Source organism: Colobus angolensis, unplaced genomic scaffold, assembly GCF_000951035.1.
Source record: "Colobus angolensis palliatus isolate OR3802 unplaced genomic scaffold, Cang.pa_1.0 Scaffold73, whole genome shotgun sequence".
In the NCBI taxonomy this organism is placed as follows: Eukaryota; Metazoa; Chordata; class Mammalia; order Primates; family Cercopithecidae; genus Colobus; species Colobus angolensis.
Genome location: NW_012121043.1, coordinates 5,398,739 through 5,412,963, shown reverse-complemented (window position 1 = coordinate 5,412,963; position 14,225 = coordinate 5,398,739). Strand labels below are relative to the sequence as shown.

Here is a 14,225-nt window from a genome sequence, read left to right as displayed (position 1 = left end):
TTTGGTGGAGCACATCAATGCATTGCCTAGTAATTGGCTTCCGATTAATTCTCCATTTAGTTTTGACACAGGACTCTTTGGGTACAGAGGGACAAGCTTAACTTTGAGCCTGTGAATATGGGGATGATGCTGGACTAAGGGAATTTTACAATTTGGAACTGACATAACTGATATAAACAAGGGACATACCACTTAGGGCAAGCTGGGGATGGGTGGGTGGGGAATCAAAACTTCTACAAAAGGAAGAGGAAACTGGTTTTGGAGATTCAAAATGGAAATCAGCCCTACTTAAGGATGGACCCACCAACTACCAGGACTTGGATAAGCTGTGCTAGAGATTTGACCCTGTGTGTTTATTGTAAAATAGAACAAAACCAAAACAATTCAATTAACTTAGACAATCCATATACTTAAACCAGTTCTACAGTTAAGACCATGTTTCACAAGCAGAAGTGAATTTTCAAGCTTAATTTTTACATAGGTATGTCTAATGGTAGAGTATTGGAGTGAATTTAGTTTATAGTAGTGTGACTTTCTGTCTTTCTTTGGTCTCTTTTCCATGCCTTTCATCACTTGATAAGTTTTAGAGGAGTGGAGCAAAAATAAAATTTTCACTTAATTTTCCAGTGCCAGTATACTTAAAATTCTAGCTGGAGGTAACTCTTCCTTATCTAATATTTAGCTATTTTTATGATATTTATATTTTCTTTTTCTACCTTATCAGTTAAATACATAAATTCTTATATTGCTACATTTGTTATAGGTGCCAAATATATATATATATATATATATATATATATCTGTAAAAATGCTTAGCTATTAGTAACTTGGAGGATTTTTCAATGAGAGAAAAATCTCGTTGAAATCCTATGTATTCAGAGAAATATATCATGTTAATTGTAATCTGTCCTTCATAAGTTTCAAAGAAAGTACAAATTATAGATGATTAATCTCTATGTAACCTACCTGACCCTACCACTTTAAAGATATTAAAGAGAGGCCAGGTGTGGTGGATCAAGCCTGTAATCCAAATGCTTTGGGAGGCCAAGGTGGGAGGATCACTTGAGGCCAGGAGTTTGAGACCAGCCTGGGCAACATAGCAAGGTGTCATCTCTACAAAAAGTAAGAAATAAAAAAAATTATCCCGGTGTGGTGGTGCATGCCTGTAGTCCCAGCTACTTGGGAGACTGAGGTGAGAGAATCACTTGAGCCCCAGGGGTTCAAGATTGCAGTGAGCAGTGATTGCACAACTGTACTCCAGCCTGGGCAACAGAATGAGACTTTGTCTCTAGAAAAATAAAATGGGCCGGTTGTGGTGGCTCACACCTATAATCCCACCACTTTTGGAGGCTGAGGTGGGAGTATCACTTGAGCTCAGGAGTTTAAGACCAACCTGGACAACATGGTAAAACCCTGTTTCTACAAAAGATAGATAACTTAGCCAGGTGCAGTGATGCACGCCGGTAGTCCCAGTTACTTGGGAGGCTGAGGTGGGAGAATGGCTTTAGTCCAGAGGCAGAGGTTGCAGTGAGCCAAGATCACACTACTGTACTCCAGTCTGGGCAACAGTGAGACCCTGACTCAATAAAATAAAATAAAATATCTAAATATTCATATTCATACTTTTTGATGAAGGAAGGTATGTTCTGTACCCTCAGTATGTGGGGAAACACATAGATGAAGTGATAATAATGGAATTTGTTGTGGTCCTTTGGATCATACACAGTAATGATAAACTTGATTCTCCTCTGAGTTCTGAAGGGATCTATGACTTTGTCACTTACAATGTTATTTTCCTTGATTTGGGTCTCAGTCCAACTCAGACCAGAGGGCAGTATCTGTATTTGGGTGAGCCTTACTCTCCTTGGGTTGTTGATGGGTTGTGTCTCTTAGTTTCCCAATACAAATACATAAATTTCTGAGATGGGTATAAATAAGTTAACAGATAATTTTAACTTTAGCAAAGTCATTGAATGAAGACATCACAGAATTAAATTTTGGTAAGTGAGAACAGAAGGGAAAGAGAAGTAAGCAGAGAATGACAGGGACTATGGCCAACTTTGGCCTGTCAACATAGCATAAGGGCCCTTGGGCGGTCGAGTGAAGTGAGGACAAAAGAGATGGCTGGGACATTCGTTTACCTGTCAGTTTTGAGGTCAGAGAGAAACCTCATCTACCTGTCAGTGTTGCCTGAGCCAGATGTAGTCATTAGTATCTATGAGCTCTGACATGTCTTTATGTGTTTAACATATCCAAAAAAGAAGTAACTGTTTCACTATTAGGCCCTTTCTGTTGGGTTCTTCGTTTTGGTTAAGGACGTCATCGCAGTGACTCATGTCTCTCCCTCTGCTTGCGTATTAAAGAATTTGTTATAGCCTGAGGATTGTACTTCTTTCATACCATTGTTCATCTGTTTCTTTCTTTTTATTCCCATTGCTAGAATCAGGTTCAGGACTTCATCACCTCTTGCCTGGATTATTGATTTGCTTTCTAACAGGAAGTTGTTATCTCAATAATAACTCTGCTTTCTCTCTGATGGAATTGAGACAGAACCAGTTTTCTTTCTTTTTTTGCTTAGATTCACTCTAAACTTGTAATATTTTTGCTAAAAAGTATCAGTGATTACCCATCATTACCAATAAAATTGACTGTAAACTTTTTTTTCTGACGTTCAAAGTCAGCCACAAAAATGCCCAATTTTTCTTTTAGGCTCCTTTTCCTCTATTGCTCTAAATAGTTGCCAAACTCATCACTATTTCATGAACACGCCCCACCAAATAGTTACATGGTGCAGTTTGTATCCTGATGTTGCCATCACCTGGAGTGTGCTCTTCCACTTCTCTTGCCCCAGTGCTGTGTACTTGACATGTGTTCCAGATACATTCTTTGTGAAATATTTCTGATTTTTCTAAACAAGATGTAATCCATTTTTCCTCTACACCATCATAGCTGTGTAAACAACTTCCATGCTAGATTTTAGTTTGCTCTTTTCTATTATAGTTTTAATTTTTCTTGTTTCTCCTTTTAGACTGTAAACATATTCAGGAAAAAAAAACTGTATTTTATTATTTCCTGTATCTTCTATCTGGTATGTATCTCAATGCCTTGTATAAAATGGGAACTCTAAATGTTTGTTAGATGAGAGTAATTTGTCACAGATACACACACACACACACACACACACACACACATACACATACATAAAATTGATGTAATGTGCTTTTAAGCATACCTTCAGGAAGGAATATTTACAATGCACATAAAGGTACAACTTAAAAAAAGGTATATATTGTTTTTCAAATGATCTTGGTTGATGATAGGTCTTCCCAAAGGTAGTCTATGACCTCGCTGGTTCAAATAAAATAAGATTCTCTCAAACTCATGGTTCTATTGTTTTCAAATCCTTATGTAAATATAGAAGAAAAACTTACGGAATTGCTTTGGCTCACTGAACTAGTAGAGTGACTAATTATAAAAACATATGTAAGTGTGTACATTTATTAATTAGTGCAATATGAGTCTTTTTGCCTGTTCATTTCTATCAATTGGAAAAGTAGAAATATTTTAAAGTCAAGGGAAAGTTCTAAAAATTTCCATTGCATTCTGTCTAATAAAAGGGAAATAATGTTTAAATCAAAGGTATGGAAATACTGAAGTGTAAAGTACCACAGACAATTTAGTTAGTAACTGAGCTTATTAACATTAACAGAAATGAAATACATTTTATACTTGTAAGAAGATGTTAAGAGTATAATAACTGTGGTGAGTAATCTATGATATGTAGTGCCTTAAATTTGATTCCTAAGTAAACAATGAGCAGTTATAACAACGTCACCCAGGCCCCTTTGTTGAGTTATCATTACTAAGGTAAGGCTTTGGTTTCAAATGCTGATAATATATGGATAAGATAATATTATTCTAGAAGTTAATATTAAACAAACATATTAAATATGCACAAGTTCAGTATCGAATTATTTTGCTGTACCTAACCCACTTTATGATTACTCTTTACTACCTAAACACAAGGACAGTTTCAAGCTCTGACTTTTTTACATTTTCTCCAGTCACACTAAGTAAGAGTTGCCTCCTTCCCCCTCCCTTTTGCTCAGGGTAAGATGGAGAAGGGACAAGAATGGAGATAGGCTAAATGTGTGCTTTGTGGTGAATTATATTTTCTTCTACAAAATAATAGAATTACATTATAAAACAATAGGACTAGATAGAAATTATGGAGGGAGGTATGTTGTTAATTGAAAACTCCTCTATAATTATTGTGTGACATAAACATGGAAAATCACTGTCATTAATATTGTATATATATGTATTATTTTTTTTCCAGTCACCTTTTTAGGAACATTGCATAGGCAAAATATTGTTTATAACCTACATAAATTATTTTCTAATTTTGAGTACCCTAGAATAATGGTGATCAATAAATTTTATATTCACATTGCTATTAAAATATAAATTATAGCCTTATCATTTTAGCAGTATTCAGGTATTTCCCTCTAAAAGCTTAAGTGTTTTATTATTTAGCATTCATCTAGTTACTCCTCCCCTCAAAAGCCCCCATCCTTCAATAATAAACATTTTTAAAACTAGCATCGACATCGCACAAGTTTTTGGAATGCTTTCTTGAAATCTTCATTAAAGATTGTGTAAATCAGTGGATTTATAAGGGAATTGAGATATCCAAGCCATGTTAAAAAATTGGACATTTCTTCAGAAATTTTACATTTTTCACAAACATTAACAACTAATTCTTTTACAAAAAAAGGAAGCCAACATATTACAAATGCACCCAAGATTAATCCCAGGGTAGTGGCTGCTTTCCGTTCTCTTGTACCTGAGATCTTTTGCCTTCTCCAAGATTTCTCATGCTTGAATTCAGACCTGAGACTTCTCACTGTGCTATGAATTTTATCAAAGTCTGTTGATGGGTCAGTTAAAGACTTTTCTAGTACATACGGTGTGGAAACTGATTTAGTGCTTTTCTCACTGCTCTCCAGAAGGACTTGGCCATTCACCTCCTCCTTTGCAATCCTACTTGCTTGTCTCTTGTGGTACAATGTCTTTGCTGCTCGATATATTTTGTAGTAAAGGATCAAAATCAATGCCAGTGGGATGTAGAAAGCTCCAAATGTTGAGTAAATGGTGGAAACAATGTGGTCATGCTTGATGATGCATTCATCATCTCTGCTAGTTCCTTGGTGCCTCCAGAATAGAGGAGGCATAGAGATAAAAACAGATATAATCCAGACTACTGTAATCATAATGCCAGCATGCTTCGGAGTCCTTTTCCTGGCATACTCAACAGCATCTGTGATTGCTCGATACCGATCCAAAGCTATAGCTGAGAGATGCAAGATGGAGCACGTGCAGCAGGTAATGTCCACACTCAGCCAGATGTCACAGACCACTTGCCCCATAATCCAGCTCTCTCTCACAATGTACACAATGCTGAAGGGCATCACCAGGACAGCCACAAGAAAATCTGTGACTGCAAGGGAGCAAATTAAATAATTGGCTGGATGGTGCAGCTTCCGGGTCACAATAATTGCAGCAATCACAAGGGAGTTGATAGTGGTTGTCATCAGTGCCAGCCCAGAGAGAGTGAGCGACACCAGAATTTTGGACGGCATTCTGTTTAACAGTTCCTCTGAGGTCAAGTTTTGATCCGATGAATTTAAGAAATCCATTTTCTTTGTTTTAAAAGATTAATGTAGCTGAAAAATGGATACCTGTAACAAGGGAAGAGAAAAAACAGTTCAGAGAAGGCTTCAATAACTTTTCCTTTCAGACTAATTTTTAAAAAGTATATGTTATGTTTTCCCAGAATATTCTATAGATTTAAAAAATGAAGTTCGGATGGAAGGTTTTAGTTTTCCTTTTTATTTAATTTAAGAAATTCAATGAGAACAGTGAAAAAAAAAAAACCAGTAAATTCTAAAACATTTCTTAAAACATAGGTTAAATACAATAATTTTTAATGGATACACTAGTTTGTTACTCAGTGAAATCTCTGGCATTATAGAATTGGTTTTTAAAACTGTATTAACTCTTGCTATGTTTTTCTCTTTGTCCATGTCAGAAAAAGTTTAAAAGTGTGGCAGGCCCGGTCTCACTAATGCAGGCCTCCATGACAACTGTCTCAGTGCTACTGACTGAGTAGTTAAGTTAAATATTCAGAGCCAGTGCCCTTATTCAAAGGCTGGAATATAACAAAGAGCGCACCAAGAGTTTTGCCTAGGCTTTTCCTAGGCTTGAAGTATGACAGAATAACAAAGGAATTCTTAACAGGATCCATTTAGGACTAACAAGTTTTATTGGGGGTCTGAAGAAATTCCACAAACAAGTTTATTGGGGTCTAAAGGAACTCCCCAAGCCTTTATGATTTAGCAGGAGATAAGAAAACGGTAATCACCCCAGCACCTAGACCCATTTAGATTAAGTAAACTTACTGAGGCTTCAGAAGAAGGCCTTCAGGACTCAGACCTCAGTTATAAATTAAAAGAAGTTAATCTTTGTGTTTAGATGAATGCACACTTACACGCAGACAGATAGCTTAAAAGGTATTTAAGCTCTGGAAAATGCTGTAATTTCCAGGTCTTCTCCCTGTAACCGGTTACAGAAATAAAAACTCTCTTCCTCCCCAGTTTATCTGCATCTCGTTATTGGACTGTGAAAAATAGCAGCCTGACCCTCGGTTTGGTCTGGGAACAAAAGCACATGCCATTTGTGCGCTGTATGATGTAATATGAGAAAATATTGTATTAAAAACAGTATTCAAAATAATAAATAATTTTGTACTTAATTGAAAGTTACATAGAGAACATTATCATTAGGCTTGTGGAGACTAAAGGAACTTTTAATATATTTTATGTCAAGCTATGGAGGTTATATAAAGAGAAATAGCAAAAAAAAAAAAAAATAGTATATCCTTAGGATTCCATGATCATTGTATGAAATTAGGAAAATGTCAGAGTGCTTACTTGTCTTTGTGGATATAAGTAGTTAATTTGGTTTAAAAAGGTAAAATAAGATTAGTTGGAGTCAAATAATTGTACAACACTACCCATTATAATAATAATGACAACTATGACCAAACAACTCAGTTACCGAAGAAACTTGCTAGTAAGGACAGCTCCTAATGTCACTCACCCTGAAATAGAAATTCTTCTTCTGTATAAGTCACCATTGTAATGACCGGGTTACCTTGCTTCTGAAAAAGGACTCTCCATTCATGACTTATAAGTTTTCCCTTAGTCTGTGATATTAATTACAAGTCAATTAAGAACATTTGGACTATAATAAAATAGGATTAACATCTTTGATAAATAGCATATTATTTTTTATCAATCCTCAGTGACAATATGGAGACCTGATATTTTATTCTTAGTTAGACCTATTACTATATTTTCATATTCCTTAAATTAACTTTAAAGTAGTTCTATTTTATTGGAACTGATAAAATAATACTTTAAAATACTTAATATTTTTATATCAAGTACTTCATAAGAATATGAGTAATCATACATATAATGTGGTTAGGTATATTATAAAACACCTTGAACCGGGCCTGGTAGCTCATTCCTGTAATACCAGCACTTTGGGAGGCTGAGGTGGGCGGATCACTTGAGGTCAGGGGTTCGAGACCATCCTGGCCAACATGGTGAAACCCTGTTTCTACTAAAAATACAAAAAAAAAAAAAAAAAAATTTAGTGGGGCATGGTGGCACACGCCTGTAGTCTCAGCTACTTTAGAGGCTGAGGCAGGAAAATCACTTGAACTCGGGAAGTGGAGGTTGCAGTGAGCCAAGATCATGCCACTGCACTGCACTCTGGGTGACAAAGCGATACCCCATCTCAAACAAACAAACAAACAAAAAAACAGAAAACCTTGAAATGCAGCATATTTTCTATTCTATTCTACTTTGGGTACCAGTACTAAATTTAATTTTTAGTAACTGTTTGGGTGAACAGTACTAAATTTAATTTTCATTTTCAGACATTCACTGAAGGCAAGTGCTGTTAAGCAAATTGAGTGGCAGAAGAAATCTGAATGCCTGAAAAAGAGTGATTGTCTACTGGGTATTTGAGAAGTAGTTGCCTTTATATATATTTTTTTATGTCAACATTTAGCCAGTTGTAAAGGGCAACTAAGACAACTCCTGGTAAAGAGTGGAGGTTAAAGTCTTAGAAATTCTAAACCAGTAGTTCTTGAATTTGGAGTACCTCAGAATCACTTGGAGGGCTTGTTAAAGCAAATTGCTGTGTTCCACCCTCCGGAGTTGGTGACTGGGTAAGTCTGGTGAGCCTGGGGATCTAAAATCTACATTTCTAACAAGTTCCCGGATGATACTGATACTGTCGGTCCAGGGAGTCAGGTTTCCGGGCATAATCAACAGGTTGTTTCTCATCTGTTTGTCTAATTTTTTTCAATGCTGCCACATCTATGGGTTTCTCTCTCTTGATTTTTGTCCTCTGAATTTCGTGCTATATAATTTTTTCAGTGTCTCTCATTTTTACATTCTTATTTCTTGGAGTTTCCTAAATAAATTATCTTACAATGGCATATATATATATATATATATATATTTTTTTTTTTTTTTTTTCCCCTATTTTTATTGCTATCTTCATCCAGCTCTTGGACTTTGTTTTCTGGGTCTTTTAACTCCCCTTCTCTCATAATGTTTCTATTCTTTTCAGCCAGTGTGAAAGTTACGCTATGACCATATTTCCTAAAATTAGTATTGGATCACAGGGCCTATGATGTAATGGTGTGCTTAGGCACCATTAGGACAGAAATTAAAATTCTTGATATGTGTTTTTAGTATCAGTGAACCTCACAGTCTTTAGCTATTTTCACTGGAAACATTTGTAGAAGGTCAATGATTACATGTAAAATGCTTACTTCAAAGTCAACAGGATATATTAGTAATGTGGCAAATTAATTTCTACTTTACTTCCAATATTTCCTCTATTCCCTTATCATAAAATTTGCACTAAATATTAAATTTAAAAAACTGAATATTTTCTTAATTGGTTAATTCCTTTGGAATGGTGTTTGTTTGTTTATCTATTTTGTTTATTTTATTTTATTTTTTTGAGACAGAGTCTCACTCTATACCCCAGGCTGGAGTGCAGTGGCATGATCTTGGTTCACTGTAACCTCTGTCTCCCAGGTTCAAGCAATTCTTGTGCCTCAGTCTCCCAAGTAGCTAGAATTACAGGCGCCTGCCACCACGCCAGGCTAATTTTTTGTATTTTTAGTAGAGACGGGGTTTCACCGTGTTGGCCAGGCTGGTTCAGAACTCCTGGCTTCAGGTGATCTGCCCACCACGGCCTCCCAAAGTGCTGGGATTACAGGTGTGAGCCACCATGCCCGGCCTGCAATGGAGTTTATTTAGTGCTATGGGAATTGATTTAAAAGTGCTGACAGTTTTCATAATATGAGCAAAAATAACTTTCCATTTTAATTTGCCGGATAAACAATTTTGGAATAAGAGCTCTTCAAGAGATGATTCCGAAATTACCTTTTGAATACAATTTTAAACAAGAGAAAGTGTCAGAAAGAGTTATGTGGGTTTCCAGAATAAAAATTAATTATGTAGCAAAATTGACAAGCTTAAAATTAGAGGATGAATTAGTTGATAATTCAATGGATTTCCCTAAGCATCAAGTTGTAGCATTTAAATTAAGCTCAATAAAATGGTACCTAATGCCAAGGGAAAAAAAAAAATTGGGGGTCATATTCTAGAATTATATGACAAAATTTTTCTGTCACATAAATTATATTGTAGCTTTCCAGAAATCTTTTTAATGTTAAATTTAGAACTGTAATTAATCTTCTGATAGTTGTATTTATAGACAACAAAGAAAATAGAAAAACAAAGGCAACCAATGACATTGCGTTTTATTTTTATTTTTCTCCTATTTCTCTTGCTATTTACAATGATAAATGTAATAAACCATCTATCTTTATTAATTTAGACATGGCCTCTGACCAGGTTTTTTATGTTCCTTTATATCTTAAGTTCCTACTGTGCATCCTTATGGTGCTAGGGACTGCCTCTGGGTTACTGGACATAGAGTATGTTACATATGTCCCTCCTACTATTAGAACATAGACTGCATTCTATATTTGAATGTCTCCACTGGGAAAGAATCAAGATTAGTTTGTAAGTAGAGCCCGCAGTCTCATGTGTTATATACAACCTTCTTGATAATAACAGAGAAAGAAAACTTCCCCAGGTTTTATTCAACATGAATATTTGCCAATTTGTTGATTTAGCTGCATGATGCATTTACTCCTCTGCTTACTCAGTTTTTCAAATCTAATGCTTATTTACATTCAGGTGTTTGTTTGATCTTGATATCCAATTATACTGTCCTCAAGATTAAATTACTAGCTCCTAGCCACGCAGTTTAATTCATTTTATATTGTAAATAGCCTGAGAGGGCTGTCATACACAAATAGTTTCTGTAATAACATTGTGAAGTAAAATTCAATTCTGTCGAGACCTCATGAATACCTACAAGTTGGCTGTTTTAATTAGAATAACAATAACATTCATCTTTTCTGAGTGTTTACTTCTGCATGCAATGTACTAAGTGCTTTCCATGCATTAACCTGTTTAATCCTCATAGCTAACCTCTGAGGTAGGTACAATTATTGTCTTTCTTCTCATAGATAAGATAACTGAAGCACAGATGTTTAATAATCTCTACAATGACAACACAACAAATAATTGGTAGAAAAATCTATTCTTCTACCATCATTTTTCTCTCTGTAGGAGATGTATTACTGAATAGTGAATAGTTGCATTTCAGTCATGAGGCTTATCAAGTAACTACTTTTTCTTTTCTTTTCTTTTCTTTTTTTTTGAGATGGAGTTTCGCTCTTGTTGCCCAGGCTGGAATACAATGGTGTGGTCTTGGCTCACCGCAACCTCCACCTCCCGGGTTCAAGTGATTCTTCAGCCTCAGCCTCCCGAGTAGATGGGACTACAGGCATGCACCACCACACCCGGCTAATTTTGTATTTTTAGTAGAGATGGGGTTTCTCCATGTTGGTCAGGGTGGTCTCGAACTCCCAGCCTCAAGTGATCTGCCTGCCTTGGCCTCCCAAAGTGCTGGGATTACAGGTGTGAACCACCATGCCCGGCCCTCAAGTAACTACTTTTTCTATAAAATAAAGATTATGTTATAAAAATGAGAAGGGTGTTCAAACGTAAGCAAATATCCAATAAAGTTAATGTTTAAGGTAGCAACCAGGTCTACATGTGTTGATTGTAACAGTAGGAATGTATTCATAGCGTTTTCCAATTTTTTTACTGCCTTTTCAACTCTGAGACTTATCTTTTGCTCTTACATTTCTTTGCTTTCATTTATTCCTTTAAGAACTTTTTTAGTGAGTGTTATTTTTGTGCTAATAAATCTGAGAGTTATAAAAATACCTCTTTTGGCTGGGTGTGGTGGTGCACACCTGTAATCCCAGCACTTTGGGAGGCTGAGGCAGGTGGATCACCTGAAGTCAGGAGTTTGCGACCAGCTTAACTAACGTGGCAAAATCCCATCTCTTCTGAATACAAATAATTAGCTGGGTGTGGTGGCACATACCTGTAATCTGAGCTACTTGGGAGGCTGAGAGAGGAGAATTGCTTGTACCTGGGAGGTAGAGGTTGTAGTGAGCCAAAATTGTGCCATTGCATTCCAGCCTGGGCAACAGAAGTGAAAGAGCAAAACTCCGTCTCAAAAACAAACAAACAAACAAACAAACAAACAAAAAACCTCTTTCCTACCACCACCAAGAAAAATCTACCCCTGGACAAAACAAAACAAAACAAAAAACAGCCAAACAAAACAACACTTTGTACTTGTCATTAAGAAGCTAGCTTTGGCAATGAAACCTCTTAACATATAATTATAATACAATTATACAATGCAATAAGGGCATTATGGAGATATGTATAAAGTATCCTGGGAATACTGGTGAGGGAGAATTAATTAATCATACCATGATTAAACAGGGAAAGCCTTTGCTGGTAGAGGAAAAAGTGTGAGCAGAGGCAGAGGCGTAAAAATGCAGGATGCATCAGACATGTGAAATTAGCAGTCTGATGTGCTACTTACTTACTGCAAAGGCACTTTAGGGCTAGAGTTGGAGGTGAGTGATGAAAATTAACTGAAGAAGACAAAGAAGAGGCTTGCATGCCATGATAAGGACACTAGGTTTTATTCTGTAGGCAGTCAGAAGTCTTAGCAATGTTTAAGAAGGTAAGTGAAAGGATATCTGAGTTTTGGCAGAGTGAGGTGTGTAGGTGGCAAGGTACAGCTTGAAGAGAGTAGTGCTGCTGCTCCAGGGAAAAGGCATAAGCAAAAAGATTAAAGAACGCTTTTGAGAATATAGCTGAAATTATAACCTTCAAAAGGTAACTGGAATAAAAATGGTCTATTTTTTTTTACTCTTCCATTAGTGCTTGAAAATTAGAGTTTATATTGCTAAGTAAAACATAATTCAATTTATTCAGGATTGGATCAGGAATTGGGCTGCAGACTGGGGTCAAAGGCCAAGGGAAAATGTTGGTGGGTATGCTGGATCATTACCAGTTTCATAAAACAGAGGCCAGAGAGGGCAACATGCTGAGAAAATAGGCCAGCATTGAGTAATTTGAGGTCGTGATGAGGTTCAGGAGCAGGTGTAAAGTGGACTCAGGTAATGTGCAAGGATTGAAAAAAAGATGAGATTGTGGTTAGGTTCTGAGCCTGGGATTGTAGAGCTTTGAATTTCAGGAGTGATTCCAGGGCTGGAGTATGAAGATGTATAGGATTGCGCTATAACTCTTCTGTACCAGGGAAGACCTGCTTACAGAGAGAGATGGGAAACTACAAGGCTTTTACAGCACTTCAGTCCATGGAACCTTGCCCATATTTGCCATGTATATGTATATATTTTCTTTTCCCTGTATTTTTAAAATCACTGCCTGCTGGATCTGGCCTCTAGGATCCTGACATACACTTCTCAGATTTGTACACTTAACTTTTTGACTTTGAATACTCATCCCTTCCCACAATGTCTTGCTTTAACTGTCCATGTCCAACTTAGGGGTGTGCTTGTGTTTCCTAGATGTCTGACCTATTCTTTCTTAGTTTATGAAGTATCTTCCCTTTAGTTTGTCTGTTGGCTCCAATGACTTCCATCCATTTCATGAGCAAAATATATTCACCTGCTCCCCAAGCTCTCCCAAATCTCATCTATTCGTGGCACCAGTCTTGAAGTCCATGATCTCATGTATTGTATCAGGTGAAGAAACAGATGAGGCTCCTTGAGGCTGCAATGCCCCTTGACTCAGAGAGCTGTGAACTAAACAGGCAATTTATCTGAGAGCTGTGAACTAAACAAGCAATTTATCTGTTCTCCAATCCTTTATATGTAATGGTGAGTTGAGTGCAGGATAATTGCAATAGACACCTCCATTCAAAAAGATAAGGAAACGGGAAACACATAGTGGCCACTGACCTGAAATTCACCCAGACAAATATTATCAGAGTGCTCTCCTCTGAGGGTTAGAAATTCACCTTCATTAGTGTCCACTTCTGCTTTCTGATTTGGTTCTCTCATTCACTGTACTCCACGGCTCTTGAAACCCTCTCCAGGCTCTTGACTCTGCTCTTGAAGAGATCCTGTCTGGTCTCTGGAAAGTAGTCTGGATTATAGCTAGATAGCCTTCTTAGCCTGCTTTCTGCCTACAGAAAGTCTTTTCATTTTGAGCTTTTTCCCTTTTAGTCCAAGTCAGTATAGTTTTCTTCAAAACTTTGTGTCTCCTTATGAATTGGATTAACAGTCACTACATGCCGCAAATGTCATATGCATAATTCTTTCCAAGACAGACTTTCTTCTTTTTCAGACTATTTCAGACTATTCTTAGACTATTAGGGTGTGGGGCAACACCCTTAAGATTTTTAGAAGTCCCTTTCTCTAGCTTAGATGTGTAGAAAATATCTGAGATATTTAAAAATATTTAGAAAGAGCAGGGTGCAGTGGCTCATGCCTGTAATCCCAGTATTTTGGGAGGCCAAGGTGGGTGGATCATTTGAGGTCAGGAATTTGAGGCCAGTCTGGTTAACAAGGTGAAACCCCAACTCGATTAAAAACACAAAAATTAGCCAGGTGTGGTGGTAGGTGCCTGTAATACCAGCTACTCGGGAAGCTTGGACATGAG

The 14,225-nt window shown here is 36.8% G+C and overlaps 1 protein-coding gene across 1 annotated transcript; it reads right to left on the bottom strand.

Moving 5' to 3' along the window:
- Positions 1–4,133: 4,133 nt before the first annotated feature.
- HTR1F (5-hydroxytryptamine (serotonin) receptor 1F, G protein-coupled) lies at positions 4,134–13,698 on the bottom strand. The gene is made up of 2 exons (XM_011927586.1): positions 13,582–13,698; positions 4,134–5,741 (listed from the first exon to the last, which is right to left on the bottom strand). The coding sequence occupies exon 2, from the start codon at positions 5,697–5,699 to the stop codon at positions 4,599–4,601; it is 1,101 nt and encodes a 366-aa protein (XP_011782976.1). The 5' UTR covers positions 5,700–5,741; positions 13,582–13,698; the 3' UTR covers positions 4,134–4,598.
- Between the last annotated feature and the right edge of the window lie 527 nt (positions 13,699–14,225).

Coding starts and splice junctions, on each gene's coding strand:
- HTR1F (XM_011927586.1), bottom strand. CDS start 5,699: ATGGATTTCTTAAATTCATCGGATCAAAACTTGACCTCAGAGGAACTG.